At 39.4% G+C, this 18,259-nt stretch overlaps 1 protein-coding gene across 3 annotated transcripts in view; it reads right to left on the reverse strand.

Annotated features, from left to right (window-relative positions):
* DIAPH3 (diaphanous related formin 3) overlaps window positions 1–18,259 on the reverse strand; it is a 581,492-nt gene that overhangs the window by 281,859 nt on the left and 281,374 nt on the right. For all 3 annotated transcript variants that reach the window (XM_067563206.1, XM_067563204.1, XM_067563205.1), the window contains 2 exons: window positions 5,060–5,155; window positions 812–906 (listed from right to left, as the gene is read on the reverse strand). In XM_067563206.1, the coding sequence (XP_067419307.1) occupies window positions 812–906; window positions 5,060–5,155 (191 nt within the window). The remainder of the gene's footprint in view (window positions 1–811; window positions 907–5,059; window positions 5,156–18,259) is intronic.

An 18,259-nucleotide genomic window follows, 5' to 3' on the forward strand; every position in this document is an offset into this window, starting at 1 on the left:
TGCAAAATGACAATATATACAGTGTTGTTCAATTAATTATTATATATTATACCCGAAAACATTTTGTCTGTAACATGCAATTTTTATATTTTTTCATCCTAATATCAAGTAGTTGTAACATAACCAGTTGATTACGTTCCATACAGTATAGTCAGATTCTTCAACTTATCGCTCTTTAAGTAATAATTTGAATAGAAGTAATATTAAGCACCTGAGATTCTTTTGTCCACAAAAAGAACTGTATTGATTTTCTGCTTTGAATAAAATACTGTGGAATGGGAAGTGCTTTACAAATACACTCCAGGGAAGCATTCAAAGATAAGTGGCTGTTGGAAATGTCTGAAGGTAGAGTCCCGGGTCAAGTCAGCTCTAATTGCAAAGAAAAATCTTTTTTGGTCTAGTTCTTGACCAGGAACAATGTAACAACTTTGTGCAATACAGATGAAAGGTAATACAGAGTGTTCCACAAAAATTCATTTTGCAGATATGGTAGAAACAAAAAGTTAATAATTTTAGTTCGTCTGTATGAATACATATATAAAGTACATTTGTAAGCTGGATGTTGGAAATAAGGAGGCAGACATTAAAGAAAAATATAAATTCAAGTGTTTAGATAAAATTTATCTACTTTACAAATGTAAAAAAAGATTCAGTTTTGTTTGCTTAATAGAAATGCAAACAGACTAATTATGCAGCAATGATTTTCCAGCTGAATAATTTGTGTTAAGAGTTTTTGTCAGTAACAGGTTTCTGTTTAATGAGACGCTTACACTGAAATATTGGTATTTAAGCTGCCTGTTAATTTACATACCTGAATCATGGTCTCCGCCAGCTGCGTTTCATCTACTTCCAATATCATCATTTTGATTTCCTCATAAGGCACTCGGAAAGAGCCAAGGAAAATTGCTAGAACAAAAATTCAATACATAATGAATGGAGAAGCAGCAGCTGATCTTTCACTCCATTTACAAAATAAACACTAAATGGACTGTAGATTTCTACAGGCCACCGAATCATTGCATATGATAATGTGGATAAAAGATAAAACTTTTTATGCAGATTTTGCAGCTTTCATCATTTTGAGTCTAGCTCTCCCAGTCCTCTGGCAAATGAACTACTGCATCAACAGATGCTACAGTAACCATAGCAAGTGTCTCAAAAAGTCAGTCCTTGATCCAGGAGAGCCACTCATCATTTACTATATTACTCTGGGTGACCATTTCTCCACATTTTGGCCCCCTTAATGCACAGGAATCTCAGCCCTCCTCCCCCGCCTTTTTCTGAGAGCCAGAGAGAGAGCACTATCTTTAGCAAGACCACTACAAATGGCAAAACAATCACATTCCTTGAATAATGCTTTTGTTTGCTATTGTATAGCAACAGTCCAACATTTTATTCGTACAAAGTATTTAATAAGCAATTTCTCATGGACCATTTCACCTCCTAATTCCACATATTCTCTTCAAACTTCTTCATCTGTTCTAATTATTAATATTTTACAGCATCAGATGGAGTACTAGACATCTCACTATAAAAATAAGATAATAGGTCTATGTCCTGAAGATCTTACAATCTAGTCACAGGTATTATGCAAGAAAGGGGTATCAAAGCAGTAGAGGGGGGAAGAGGTAATAGACAATAAATGGTAAGATTATGCTGTTACTCAGCTAGGTAGAGAGGAGTGTGCATCTTAAAGACAGGGACACAGTTTAACTTTGATGTTGGGAGACAGTAACTCAAAAATGTAGTTAATGTGGCCAGAGATCACATTTTTGGAACTGTTTTGTGTCGGCTAGGTGGGGAAATATGAGTGTTGGAAATCTTGGAAAGGGAAAAGCTGTAGTAAGTACTCAAAACATGAGTCTTTGGCAGCTTGGATGACAGTTTTGCTGTCCAACCAGAGAGAAAAGGTTACATTTTAGAAATATTGTGCAGAGAGAGGTGGCAAAAATTGGATACAAAATGAATGTGAGGAGAGGATGAATAAAGGTTGACTTTCAAGTTATGGGCTTGAGTAATGGGAAGGATAGTAGCATTGACAATATTAACAGAAAATAGGGAGTGCATAGAAGGCTCCAGAGATAAAAAAACAGGTGCTCACGTTTTGACCATATTAAGTTTAAATTGTTGATGGGTCACACAGAAGGAGATATAAACCAGGCAGCCTGAAATGCAGATTTAGATGAAGAATCGTCAGCATAGAGACAGTAGTTTAAATTATGTAAGCGGATAACATCACCCAGAGAGAAGGTATAAGGGGAGAAGAAAATGAGTCTGCCTTATCAAAGTCCACTTTGACGCATCCAATCCACACAGAACGCAGTTGCTAACATCTTATTCCTGGACATGCTTATCATAACTAATATTAAAACATGGAGGAAGGAACACAAGCCAGAATAGGTAAGAATAATTTAAAGGATATTTAGATAAATTAGATGTATTCAAGTAGTCAAATATGCTGAAATTCACCCTGGAATACCTAAGGAACTAGCTGAACTATTCTTGGAAGTGTTAGCAACTATCTTTGAGATATCAAGGAAGATGGGTCAGGACCCAGAAGACTAGAGAAGGGCAAATACGATACCTATCTTAAAAAATGGGAACAAAGAGGATGGGGGATTGTTAATCAGTCTGCCTCACTTTGATACCAGGAAAAAGACTAGAACAAATTATTTTAAAAATCAATTTGTAAGCACCTAGAAGAAAATAGGGTGATAATTAATAGCCAACATCCATTTGTTAAGAGCAAATCATGCCAAGCCAATCCCGTTTCCTTATTTGACAGGGTTACTCTCCTAGTGGATGGGGAGAAAACAGTTGATGTGATATATCTTCATTTTAGTAAGGCTTTAGACACAGTACCACAAAACATTCTCATAAACAAGCACAGGAAATGTGGCCTAGATGAAACTACTATAAGATTGGTTTTTCAACCAATTGTGCACCTTACTCAATGGTTTGCTGTCAAACTGGGAGGATGCATTGAGAAGGGGCCTGCAGGATTCTACCATGGGTCTGGTACTATTCAATATTTCCAGTAACGACTTGGACGACGGAGAGTATACGTATAAAAATGACAGATGACACAAAGCTGGGAGGGGTTACAAGCACTTTAGAGGAAAGGATTAGAATTCAAAACAACCTTGAGAAATTAGAGAATTGCTCTGAAATCAACAAGATGAAATTCAATAAAGACAAATACAAGCATTACATCGAGGAAAGAAAAATCAAATACACAAATGCAAAATGGGTATAACTGGGTAGGAGATAATACTGCTAAAAAGAATATGGATGTTGCAGTGAATCACAAACTGAACATAAGTCAACAATGTGATGCAGTTGTGGAAAAGGCTAATATCATTCTGGGATGTATTAACAGGAGTATTGAATGTAAGACATAAGAGATAACTGCCCTCTCTTCTTAGCACTAGTGAGGCTTCAGCTAGAGTCCTATGTTTAATTCTGGGCATCACACCTTAGGAAAGATGGGGACAAACTGGAGAGAATTCACAAGACTGCAAAAAAAAATGATAAAAAGTTTAGAAAACCTGACCTGTGCGGAAAGGCTAAAAACTGGGCATGATTAGTCTCAAGAAAAGACAACTGTGGGAGAGGACTTAATAACAGTCTTCTCGTTTATTAAGGACTGTTATAAAAAGAGGACCATGATCAATTGTTCATGGTCACTAGAGGTATGATCTCTAGTAAATGGCTTACTATGCTGCATTGTTAAATATTAAGAAAGAACCATCTTACAAGGTATACTTGGTCCTGCCTCAATATGGAGAGGTGGACTAGATGACTTCTAGAGATCCCTTACAGCCCTGCATTTCTCTGATTTCATGCCCATGTCCCCTTCCTGCACATCATAGCCATCAGAAAGTTTAGCTCCAATTTGTTGTTAAACAAAGTAATTTTTGGCAGAATATTTTGACTGCTATAAATATCTGAGATTCAAAGCTCTGGTAGACCACAGAAGATTCAGGATGAAGCTTTCCAAAAAAAAAAATTAGCCTCAGTCAGACACCCAGCATGGAAAATTCATTGCAACAGTTAACGTTTTGAAAAGGTATACACAATTGAAGACAGGTTCTTATACCAGATCAGCCTCGTAACACTGCCTATAATAAATTTTACCAATTTCATATTAGGACAACATTTTGCCAAACATATATAAACTTTCCGAAAGATGATTACTGGATACGGATTATAAAGAAAATATTAACACCCATTTAAAAGCCTTCCTTGTCGAGGGAGGGTCTGAGCAAAAAGATGGGCCCTATATCCTGTATTTGCACCACAGAATCAAAAAAATGAGATCATCAAACTACTGCAGTCCTGGCTCCTTGCCAATGACAATTTATTCTTTACAGTTTATTTTCTAATATTTTATCTAGTGCAGTTTAGATATTTTTAGTGTCAGGTCTTCCACTTTACAAAGCTACTCCTGAGAGTTCTCCTGAGAACATCTCCTTGATATTCAGCCGAAAGTTTCCTTTCTGAAAATGTAGTCCCATTAGTCCTAATTATAAGACTTACACAAACATAACATCAGGATACAGATGTACCTCATTCTCCCCCGCCTGATGCTACATTGCGACAGTTGCAATTAACTGTGTATTAATGCTATATTCCCCTTTCTTGATTTAACCAAGAAAAGGAGGAAAAGACAAGATAATGCTTCATCAGGGTGTCCGGACTTCGGATTATTTTCCCACCCCCTTATCTGGAATTGTCTGAATTTGACAACTTTTGAGGCACACTGCAGGAAGAAACAATGGAAATACATTTTTTGGTTTTGTCATTTTAAATAACTGATGGTGCTCAAAGCTTGAGTATGGGTGATTTATTTTATTCTAAATAAACAAAAATTTCAAACATATTAATTTGATTTAGCTTGAACTTTACACTGATTACTAAAAAATCATCATATTAATAAAATATCAAAACAAGACACCCAGACATGTTCTACACAAATAAATCTTAAAAGAAAAGGACAGTTTCACAAAAATCAACTATGGCAATTGTTTAAGTTATAATCAAAATAGCATCTGCTTACAGAGGTTCTGTGCAATCTTCGGATCTAAGACTTTCAGCTCTTTGATTCTTTTCTTAATGGATTTCTTCTCTTCAAAATCTTCCTCCTCCTTTTTCACTGTCAAAGTAAAATAAAACAAACATTTATTCACAGTACTAAATGTAGGGAACAAAATTCCTGAAGGGAAACAGCTCTCCAAGTCAGACTGTAAACAAATCACTATGAGAAAGAAGGTACCAATGACGACTGAGCTATCAGTTATATTTTGTTTTGCAATTAATACTCTTATGTGTTCTTCAGTGGGACCAAGAAAGACAGCATCATTTTTCAACAGATAAGCTTTTCTTCTATAAAGGTATTTTTTTCAAAACATACAACCTAGAAATTTATAAAACAATGGCAAACCTTAGTTGATCCTATTATTTCAGATCATGTAACATGAATATAACTGTAGTCAGCCTGGTCATATGCTGAACAGGAAAACAATGAATTTGAAAGTCAATTTTCAGACATAAGTTTTAACAATTCTAAACATTCTGAACATACAAAATGTTAAAAACTGTAATTGAACCTTAAGGGCATAAGACATATTTCAAGATTATACAAATACATATGTAGGGAACAACACGTGATTTCTGCTGCTGTGAATGGAGTATGTTTAGCCAAAGTAAAATTATTGAAAAGTATCAACTGTGAAAAGTATCAAAAGTGTGAACAAGCATGTGAACAAGGGTGATCCAGTGGATATAGTGTACTTAGATTTTCAGAAAGCCTTTGACAAGAACCTTCACCAAAGGCTCTTAAGAAAGAGGAAACAAACGCTAGGAATAAATGGTCAGTTTTCAGAATGGAGAGAGAGAAATTGTGGTGTTCCCCAGGGGTCTGTACTGGGACCAATGCTGTTCAACATATTCAGAAATGATCTGGAAAAAGGGGTGAACAGTGAGGTGGCAAAATCTGCAGATGATATAAAATTACTCTAGATTACAGTCTGCTTTGGACTTACTAAGAGTTACAAAGGGATTTCACAAAACTGAGTGATTGGGCAACAAAACGGCAGACAAAATTCAATGTTGATAAATGCAAAGTAACGCACATTGGAAAACAATCTCGACTATACATATAAAATGATGGGGTCTAAATTAGCTGTTATCACTCAAGAAAGAGATCTTGAAGTCATTGTAGATAGTTCTCTGAAAACATCCATTCAATATGCAGTGGCAGTCAAAAAAGCTAACGGAACATCGGGAATCATTAGGAAAGAGATGAATAATAAGACAGAAAATATCACGTTGTCTCTACATAAATCCATGATACATTCACATCTTAAATACTGCGTGCAGATCTGGTTGTCCCATCTCAAAAAAGATATATTGGAATTGGAAAAGGTACAGGAAAGGGCAACTAAAAAAAGATGACTGAGGGGAGGTATAACAGAGGTATATAAAATCATGACTGGTGCGGAGGAAGTAAATAAGGAAGTGTTATTTATTGATAACATAAGAACTAGGAGTCACCAAGTGAAATTAATAGGCAGCAGGTTTAAAGTGAACAAAAGGAAGTATTTTTTCACACAACACAGTCAACCTGTGGAACTCCTTGCCAGAGGATGTTGTGACAGCCAAGATTATAATAAGGCTAAAAAAAACTAGATAAATTAATGGAGGATAGGTCCATTAATGGCTATTAGCCAGGATAGGCAGGGACTGCTATTTGCCAGAGGTTAGGAATGGCTGACGGGATGGATCACTTGATGATTACCTGTTCTATTCATTCCCTCTGAAGCACTTGGCATTGGCAACTGTCAGAAGACAGGATACTGGGCTAGATGAACCATTGGTCTGACCCAGTATGGCCATTCTTAACTGATTTGATAGAAAAAATATTCTAAAATCAAGTTGGGATATGGTGGATTATATGTTATAATTGTTTCCCTTTCCTTCTTCAAAAATAGGCAGATTAAGTCAATTATTTCTTGTCCTGCCTTCAGAGGACATGAACAACAATTCATCACACAGTCCCCTTTATAACAGTTCTTCACATTTTGGAAGACTTATTAGATTCTCTACCACCTCTCTGTCTTCTTTTCTCAAGACTAAACGTGCCCAGTGCTTTAACATTTCTTCACATTAGGTTTTCTAAACCTATCATCATTTTTCGTTGCTTTGCTTTAGATTCTCTTCAGTGTGTCCACATCTTTCTTGAAGTGTCATGCCCAAAGCTGAACACAATAGTGGCCTGAGCCCTCACCAGTACTGAGCAGAGTGGGACAATGCCTCATATACAACACTCCTGCTAATAAACCCCAGATTGATATTAGCCATTTTTGTAACAACATCACATTGTTGCATAATCAGTTAGTCTCCATTTTGTTTGTGCGCCTTTGACTTTTCCATCTTCAGCGAAGTATTCTGCTTGTCTTCACTGAATATCAGCGTGTTTATTTAAGACTAATTCTCCAATTTATCAAGGTCCTTTTGAATTCTAATTCCACCCTCCAAAATGCTTGCAACCCCACCTACTTTGGCATGATCCACAGTTTTTATAAGCATAATCTCTACTCTTATTATTCAAAACATTAATGAAAATATTTAATAGTACCAGACCCAGGAGAGACCACTACGGGTTCCCACTAGTATCCTCTAAGTTTGACAGTCAATCACAGATAACTACTCTTTTACAGATTACACTTTTTCAAGATTAACAGTTAAAAGTGAAAAAGTTAAAATTGCAATTAATCTTTCAAAAAATGAGTCTCCAACTGTATCCCCTCTGAAATATTTCAGAGAGTTTAACTATATGGGAAGCTTGAAGTATTTGTGTTATTGTATTAAAGCCAATTTGAAACAAAACAAAAAATGTCTGATGCTGAGTGTTAAATTTCTTAAAGAACTCACACTTTAATTAATTCTATTTCAAATTAATAGTTGTCAATTTAGTTGTCAATTCTCACGAAATTACTTCATACAGAAAAAGAGAATGTGCTGTATTTTGAAGGGGATATGTTGTATTCTTTATATACAATAAAGTGATTGAATTTCTGCTTTAAGGAGGAAACTCAACTCAACCTTAACTATGATTGACAAACAGCACTTTCATGATAATAAAATTAAATTAACAAATCATTAAAAATTAGAATATGTTTGCCATTTATTACTTTCATCACACAAGTTGCAAATTACAATGACATCTCAAAAAGTAATCATCAGTGAAGATTCATCATCAAATGGGAATGCACTTTAATGAGGGTCCACAGGGACTGGTTTTAAACACAATGTTATTCAATGTTTTATCAATTTTCTGGAAGTAAGTACAAATGATCGCTAATAAAGTTTTTAGAAGACAAAGATAAATAAAAATGAATAGAGGACGAAAATACAAGGTGATCTGAATCACTTGGAGAGGTGGGGCCCATTCAAACAATTTATTTTAATACACACGGATGCAAAGTCACATCCAAGTAACAAAAAACCACAAGTGATACATATAGAATGGGATGCTGTATCCTGGGAAAGTAGTGACTTTAAAAACAATTTAGGGGTCAGAGCATATAGACAACTGAAGATGAGTTCCCAGCACACCACTATGGGAAAAAGGGTTAATACAATCACTGGATGTATAAACAGGTCATTACAGAGTAGGAGAGAGGTGATTTTACTTCTGTATATGGCATTAATGAGACTGATACTAGAATATTGCATACAGTCTGTTGTTGTTAAGTTTTGAAGGATGTTGAAAAATTGGAGACAGTAGAGAGAAGAGCAATAAAAATTATTAAAGTGCAGGAAAAAAATTGCCTTACAGAGAGATACTGAAAAAGCTCAATCGGTTTAGCTTACAAAAAGAAGATCTAGAGATGATTTTAATATACTTTTCATGTGTACTTCCCCATGTATAAGCACTTTCATGGGGAGAAAATAGCAGGTATTAAAGGATTCTGTATTCTAGCAAAGAAAGGCATAAATAAGACCCTATGGTTGGGACCTGAAGACACACAAATTCAAATTAGAAATAAGATGCACATTTTTAGCAGTGAGGGTGATTTATCAAAGGAACAAACTACCATGAGAGTGATGAATTCTCCATCTCTAGAGGTCTTACAAATCAAGATTGGATGCCTTTCTAGAAGGTTTGCCTTAGCAAAACAAGTAATTGGGCTCAATACAGAAGCAACTGGTTGAAATTTAATGGCCTGTAATATACAAGGGGTCAGACTATATGATTCAACGGTCCCTTCTGCAATCAAAATCCATGATTCTGTGAATTCCATTCTCTCCCCCCGCCCAATCCCACCATTAATTTCATCTGTTTAGATTATAATTTCTTTATTATATAATTGTATGTCACCTAGCAAAATAGGTTCACAATCCAGGTAGCATTTATGATTGGGTAGGTACACTTCTCAATCATCTTTATGCATTACAGACATGCACTCGAATGAAAAGAGTGTAACGGTTCATGACTATTTTGGAAAAATAGGCCAATATAACATAGACTGATAAGCCAATGTGCAACAGAATAGACTCCTTTATTTTCAAATTCTTAAAATTAGTTCAATCATTTTATTTTGTGCAGTGTTTATTATGTAGATAGTCTCTTGAAATGGTTTGCTTGGGCAAATAGCTCTAATAGAGGAATAACAATGTATTTGTGTTTCCCGCCTTCATCTGCTGGTAAGAAACTATATTACCCAGATGTGTAGAATGGCCCAACAAGGACAAGCAGAAAATCAGAAGTCAAAACAAAAAAAATAATTTTTAACAGTAAGTCTGTAAATCAAGAAAAAAGACTGCAAATAATCTAGCTAATTCCCTGTGAAATTTTATACAAAAAACTTTCAAACATGAATTTATAGCAATATATAATATAACATATCCTTGGGGAAAAATATTTACTTTAACACAGAGTAAAAAAATAATAATAATCTAAAAGCATAAATGGTACACGGAACTAAGTACTTATACTATATTAAACTACTGAAAACTTACAGGATGATTCTTCATGAGAATTCCACTCACATCCTTTTTAATGCCAGCAAAAGGAAGCAAAGGATACATATTACTTTTATTTTACAATGAAAAACCTTGTATTTTCCAATGAAAATCCTTCACCTGCCTCCTGATACTTTAGACTGGGGGGATATTATATCAGTTCCTGCCTCCTCATGTTCTTCCCTGAAGTCCTATCTATGTTGAGTGAAAGCAGAGCAGAAAGAAGAAAGAGAACAAAGACTTCTTTTAAGTTGGGTAGCAACTGTTGAACAAGCAAATGTTGAACAGGTGAATCCAAATTACCTGGATTAAGGCGAAGACAGAGGGGAAGAGAAAATGAACATATAGATTTAAATGCAAATTACAAAAGTGGAAGAATTTACAAGACATATGCCAAAGAGCAACCAATTACTTTATTATATTATTTTCTGCCCCCACTCCCTGATTCTCAATCTATAATCTGTTCCTTTTTCTCTTTAACTTATAAAATCTTTGGAACTGGGAACTTTTGTCTCTAAAGAAGCACAGTTTAGGTGTTATGTAAATAAATCTGAACAATAATACAGAGAGTGCAGGACAGACCCATTTCCAAACTATATTGTATTCCAACCTTCCTCACTCATAAATAGCATATACTAACAATCAAGCAAACACGTAGATACTCTGTTTAAACTTTTAGGCTGGGATTTTCAAATTCTGAAAGGCAATGAGAGATGGTCATTAATTTAACAAATTATTATTCACAACTTAAAATTAATAAAAAGTATTTATTAATACATTTTTGTGGACAAGTGTTAAATATTTTAGATTATCACAGATTGATTAGCCCAACATTAAACAAGTTAGATTGATCACTATTAATATTATTAGTTAGCCTATGCCATAAAAAAAAAAAGTGTATAAAGAATTATGTGAGCATATTTTCCAATTGCACACACACAAATAAAATCTTCAAACTAACGCCAAAACTATTAGTCTTAGAAACTGATTCAAAAGAGCAACTGAATTCAGTATAACACTAAAGCTCTTCCAAATCAATATGGCTTCAGTACAGATTTAAAATTAAGCACATGCTTACAAGCTGTTCTGAATGAGGACATTTAAGAAGGCTCTTGATGTAAGAAATTCTATGAAGTGCATATTAAATATTATGGAGGTGACATAGCAACTCCTTAAGCTATGTCTACACTGAAGCGCTAATTCGAATTAGCTTAATTCGACTTTCAGAAACTGATTTATAGAAATCGCCGCAGACCATCCACACTACAGTGTTTGTGCTGGTTTCTTGTGTCCACACTGGCCAGCCTTAAATCAAATTAAAAAGCAGTGCAATATGGGTAGGTATCCCACAGTGCAACTAGCCACGGTGGCTGTTTGGAATACTGTCTTGGTCCCAGGATGCAACGCTGCTTCCCCTACCCCCCCGGAGAAACAGGAAAAGGATTTTTGCACTGTTTTTTCACTCCCACACAATCACCATTGCTGCAGACACATGGAGACAGCTGAACTCTGCACTGTGATTCTGATCGCGACAAATACAACGCGACTTATCCTGGATTACTTTAGAAATGAAGGAAGAAGGCAAAGCAGGTATTACACCTCTGCCATCATGGCTGCCCTGCTACAGGCAATAGATCTGAACAATTCCCGATTGCTGCAGACTGTAACGTTTCATCTGCAGTACATGGACTACAGGTTCTGGTGCAGGGAAACAAGCACAGACTGGTCGGACACATCGTTATGCAGCTGTGGGATGATGATCAGTGGCTGCAAAACTTTCGTATGTGAAAGGCAACTTTCCTTGGACTGTGTTCAGAGCTGTCACCATCCCTGAAGCACGTGAATACTCACTTGAGACAAGCTATGACGGTGGAGAAGAGAGTCGCCATCGCTCTGTGGAAGCTGGCAACCCCCGACTGTTACTGCTTGGTTGGGAATCAATTTGGAGTTGGTAAATCTACAGTGAGCGCTGCCGTGATTCAAGTATGCAGTGCAATCAATAGACTTCTGCTAAGAAGGCTAGTGACTTTGGGAAGCGTGCAGGACATAGTGGAGGGGTTTGCCGCGATGGGGTTCCCAAACTGCAGGGGGACCATTGATGGGACTCACATCCCCATCTTGGCGCCTGCACACCTGGTCACAGAGTACATAAACCACAAGGGGTACTTTGCCATGGTCCTGTAGGGGCTTGTGGATAACACTGGTCGTTTCACAGACATCATTGAGGGGTGGTCTAGGAAGGTGCATTATGCTCGTGTATTTCGTAAATCAGGGCTGTTCTGTAAGATGCAGGCGGGCACTTTTCTTCCCTGACCAAAAAATTGACATCAGGGGTGTGGAAATGCCCATAGTGATCCCGGGGGATCCTGCTTACCCCTGCTCCCTTGACTAATGAAGCCGTACACCAGTCACCTTGACAGTGACAAGGTGTGTTTTAATAAGAGGTTAAGCAGTTGCAGAATGGTTGTAGAATATGCCTTTGGGCATTTAAAGGGTAGATGGAGGAGTCTCCTCACTAGGCTGGACATGACTGAGAAGAACCTCCCTTCTGTGATATCTGCGTGCTGTGCTCTTCATAATGTGTGTGAAGCGAAGGGTGAGAGGTTCCCCCAGGGTTGGGCTGTGGAGGCAGAAAGACTAGCTGCCAATTATGAGCAGTCAACTGCCAGCACTACGCTGAGAGCTAACCACGTAGCGCTTTGCATTAGGGAAGCTTTGAAAACCAGGTTCTGCAATGAGATGCAGAACTGATTTCTGTTCCTGTATGTTGTTTGCCTTTGATGTTCCCCCCACCCAATCCCCCTTTGATAGCTGTGCCTGACAAATATCTCCTGAATATGTGAATTTTTAATTAAAAAATGTTTTTGAATACTGAAAAACTATTTCTTTACATCCAAGTCATGGGGGAATGGGGATGGGGGGTGAGAGTTAATTCACTGTCTTCGGGGGTAGGGTGGCAGCTTGCTGGGGTGGAGGAGAGCAGGGGCTGCATCCCGGACAATCTCCCATGAGACCTCGTGGTGGCGGGGGAGGTGGAGGGAGGCATAGCCCTCAGTTCAGGAGCATTGTGGGAGGGCTGCAGCAGGACTGTGCCCTGCCTCCGTTCATGAAGAGCCCCAAGACGCCCGAGCATGTCTGACTGGTACCACTTTCAGCACCTCTGCCATGGTGCTGCAATCATTCTCCTGCATTTGTCTATGAGTCTCCATGACCCTGTCCATGCTCTGTGTCAAGGTCAGTCTCCATGCTCTTGGCTCTGTCTCTGCTGATGTTGAGGCAGTCATGAGCTCAGAAAACACATCATCTCTGTTTTTGTTTTTTCTCTCCTTTTTCTAAGCTGAGACAGCCTGTCCGCTGCATTTCTTAAGCGTCGGTCCAGTGCAGAGGTGTCTACAGAATGAAAGAAAAGTAACAAGGGACACATACTTAGCATAGTGAATACAGTGATAGAAATGTAACTGTTTGAAAAAAAGACTCAATGAAACAATTTTTCAACAAGTAGCATACTGACTGACTGAAGTGCTCCAAATGTTACATTAAATCATTTGCTAGATAGAATTTAAATATGTAGCCAATGAAACAATGTATCTAGATGATGATGTCCTCTCTCAGCTTGTCTTACAAGCCCCTACAGATATCATCTGCGGGTGGGTTGTTGTGGGCTTTTTGAGAAAGCAAGGCTTGGATTTCAAACCCTTTGAGCAACCACCCACGGCTTGCTGTGTGTGTGGGGGGGGGGAGGGGGGGACATTAAAGGCTTGGATTTCAACCCTTTGAGCAAGCACTCACAGCTTGCTGGGGGGGGGGGGGGGGATAAGAAAGGCTTGGATTTTAAACCTTTTGAGCAAGCACTCATGGGGAAGAAAGGCTTGGATTTCAAACCCTGCATGGTGGTGCAGGGGAACAATGATTAAAACACAGGAAGCCATGATTCTGGCTTCCTTGATCGCAGAGAAAATCAAGGGAGGGATAACAGATTACATGCGTTACATTTTCCATGTTATAACAAGCGATGTTACATGTAGCGTTTCTCAACACATAAAATAACTGAGCCCTGGGTTACCACCCAGTACAGGCAGCGAAATGCCTCAGATCCCCCTCGTGCCCCCCACACCCAATTTACAAGGACAGAAATGCTAATAAGAAAGAAAACTCACCAGATATGCCTTCCCCGGGATCATCTGTACTGTGTCCTGTGTGCTGGTGGACTGCTCGGGGTCAGGAATAACTCCTGTGTTTCTGCAAGAACGGACACCCCGCTCTCATGCTCCCTGCTTTCCAAACTTTCCTCCTCCTCTTCCAGGGATTCATCCTCATTGTTCATGGACATTCCCATAAATGTCCAGATTCCTTTTGCTGGCTCTTAGCTGAGACAGAACAGACTCCTCGCCCCACAACCCGATAAGGTCTAAGACTTCTGGTCTGCTCCAAGCTGGAGCACATTTGGGCTTTGCAGTAGCCATGCTGAGAACAATGGGAAAGCTCTCTCCACGCTGGCAGCAAGCACAGGAAATGAAGATTCACATCTTCCCAGGGCTGCTTTGGGGGAGGGTACTCTGAAATGGGGCATCATGGGATACATTCTGGAGGCCAAGGAATTCGAATTAACTCCCACTGTGTCCACACTTACACTAATTTGAATTAACAAATTCGCATTAGGCGCTATGCCACTTCCAGAGGTGGTCTTATTAATTTTAATTTAAAGGCTCCTTAATTTGAATTAACAACATGCAAGTGTAGACGCGGGAGTAATTAATTTGAATTAAGGGACTTTAATTCAACATAAGCCGCCAGTGTAGACCAGGCCTTAGTTATGGTTTAGCTGAGGTTCACATTCAAAAGACAGATTCTTCTTCTTCTTCAATTTATGAGAGAAAAATACAAGTTACAGCACTTACTCTGGGTACAATTTCAATTTTCTAATAATTTACAAGTTAAAATATTAGTTTATGAATTACAGTAATTTTAAAATGAGCTATTTATAACATTTTTGGTGTAAAACTTTTACTCGCTCCAGTACATTTCTGACTGTTGAGATTTGGATAATGACTCATTTCTAGATTATAACAAAATCTAAGGTACAGGTTACTTTTTAAGTTTCTCAGTGTGGTAATTTTTCATTTATTACTATTATTCATAACCATTTGTATCTACTTAGTGATGAATGAAGACATATTTTCATCAATATCACTGTCACCAAATACACTACCATTGATGGATGTGATAGGATCCAAGTTTTCACTGTTTTATAAAGTATGCTTTTAGACCTCAGGTTTCAGAGCATAAAAATTTACACAGTATAAACCAATGCAGTATTGTCTTTCACAGTCTGTATAGTCTAAAACAATAGCTATTAGATGTTAGGCCTGCCATGCCTTAGGCAGATAACTCAAAGATGACTGTAGCAAGATGCTGTGGCCTTCCTTGGAGCCTGGGCCCGAGGAAGACTCACGACGCCCCTGCTGGACAGAACAAGGCTCTACAGGCCAAATACCCTGGAAGCAGAGGGGCAGAGCCAGGACAGTAAAGCGCAGTATAAAAGGCCAGCCTAGCAGCTCAGAAAGGGAGAAGCTGCCGCCAGAGACAGATGTGTCTTTCCAGAGGCTGCGGTCTGGGCCTGACCCAGGCCCTGCAGCTGTTCGGAGCCACTGCCCCACCGACCGGAGCCTCCAAGGCCTGCCCAGGCCACCGGGCCCAAGTGACTGGAAAGGGCCGCCGGACCCTAGTGATGGGATAGGGCTTCCCAAGACCACCAAATGGGAGAAACCCCCTGAGACCGGCCCTTACCTGGAGGAGCTGCCCTCCACTGACGACCCTAAGGAATTTCCGGACCTGCCGCTGGTCAACGGTGGGCTCCCACTTGCCATCTACCCCAGCAACCTGGAGGGAGACACCTGGCTGCAGGTACCCGGGGACAGGATTGAAGGAAGTAGCCCAGGGACAGCGAACTAGAGAGTGGCTGAGTTTCTGGCTAAACCAGTCAGTGTGTTGCGGCTGGATCCCCGCTACCTCAGTGGCAAACCACTTTGCCACTTATAAGGCCCTGGGGCTGGGACATCATGGAGTCGGGTGGGCCTGCGTCCCCCTCCCTCATTCTCTAACTACCCTGGGAGTGCTTGGCTTCCTCTGAACTTACACACCATGAGGATACCGAGCTCTACCAGCCCCGCCTGCCTGCAAGGCCGGGGGCTCTAGACTATTTTACCTGCCCCGTCCACTGAAGGGCCGGGGACTACTGACTGCCCCACCAGTCCTTCCTGGCTTGCGGGCTGGGGGTTGTAAACTGCTTTGCTTGCCCCGCCTGTTGGAAGGCCGGGGGTATAGACTGCTTTGTCTGCCTCACCCTGCCTGAGGGCCGGGAGCACAAGACTGCTTAACAGTGAGCTTATTCCCATAGACCAAGGCGCCGGGGCCTTCCTCAGAGCCTGGGCCCGAGGAAGGGTCGCTACACCCTGACTGGACCGTGCCACCAACCTAAAATGACAATTTAAAAAGGTAGTCTCTAGAATATTTCAAAGGCCAGTATTGCATGCATGGGCAATTACAAATTAAAAATGTTCTAACAGGCATACTAGATGCTACATTGTATGTACAAAAGCTTACAAATGGAGAAGCATTACATTACAAATTCACATACGTATATTTATATCTATTCACTACACAGTACAATGGGCATTCAATCCATTGCTACTGGTGCACAACCTTCAGTGAGATCACTACATTTCAATTGTCAATATAGAAAACTATTATAATGACTTGTGTGATTCTTTGACAATTAATATTCAATGTGAAAACATTTCACGTTAGTATAATGAAAAATGTTGATATTTGCCATTTAACCACATGCCAAACAGCTTAGTCATTTCTCAAAAAAATATTTGCCCATGCAAAACTAATAAAAATATTTTAATACATTGTAGTTAGGTTGTGAGTAACATCTATCTGCTTTCTTGGAGATAGGTGCCACAGATGTCTTGATGGCTCCAATAGCCTCTCATCAATCAGCAGAGTCAATTCTCCAGGCATTGATGCAAGAATAGCTCATGTGATATTTTCCTGGACTACTTCTACAACTATCTCAAGTCTATCAGTCATCCATCACAAAAGTTCCTGGGACTTTTTGTAGTCATCAAATTGTGCAGAAGCAGCAGGTACTGCTGCCTCATCTGGCAAGGATGAGGAAATGGCTGCTGGTATAAGCTGCCCCTCAAACTGCATGTGATCATCTTCATTATCATGTTTCTGGTGCTACACAGTGCCACCCTATGCCTCCTGTTCCACTCCACGAAATCTCATAAGTGAGGAAGACCTCGCCTTAGAAGGGGCAGTGGAAGCTGACTTTCTTGCTGGCTTCAGATGGCCCAATAGGCCATGGTTGAGCCTGATAAAGGTAAGAGTCAGCAGCCATAGACGTGAATCCCAAAGGGAAATTCCATCCCTAGAGCCACTGAGTCTATAGAAATAACAGGTCCTAGATTACCTATCTGACCAGCAAGTGCCATAAGAACAGAGTGGTGTGTACTCCCAACAGTGTGGTGAGTGGTGATGAGTTCCTACCATGCTTAGAAGCAGGAGATAGAATATTCCTCTTCTAGAGAAGGTGCTATCTTATTAGGAATCTCTTCCCCTAAAGACATTGATGAAGTGCTTGGTATTGTAATGATACTAGTGGATGTTGTTACGAACTGCCTTTCCCCCTAGAGCAATTCAGTTAAATTTGAGAGAGACCAGTTGGATTTTAACCATTTACTGAAAACTACAATAGATCCCAAATATGTTGAACCTAGACTACAGTACGGCAAGTCAAGTAAAGAAACTCACTCCCTGCTGCGTATTCGGGCAAGGCATAACAGATGCAGGCAGAAAAACTTTCTGCTCTGTTCAGAGTCTGTCACCTCTCCACACAGAGAAACTCTTAACCCCACCTATACAGCTCTCAAGTTACACATGCACCTTGTAATGTTCACATGTTCAGCCTGCCCAGATACGCCCAACTATGGCTCCCTCTACTGCTGGAAAATGTGGAACCCAAATATGTATTACAACATCAAACAAGGCACACGTTAAAAAGATGATGAGATGAACATTAAAGCAAGAAGGGCAAAGATGCCTCATTCGGCGACACAGGAGCAACTAAGGGTGTGGCCTTCATGAGGGTTCTCTATTCCAAACAATGGTACTATAGAGGGCATTCTCAGCTGTAAACAGAGGTGGTGATTCAGGCAGAAGA

Source organism: Emydura macquarii, unplaced genomic scaffold, assembly GCF_026122565.2.
Source record: "Emydura macquarii macquarii isolate MOO-44397 ecotype Brisbane River unplaced genomic scaffold, CSIRO-AGI_Emac_v2 contig_2473, whole genome shotgun sequence".
Lineage (NCBI taxonomy): Eukaryota > Metazoa > Chordata > Testudines > Chelidae > Emydura > Emydura macquarii.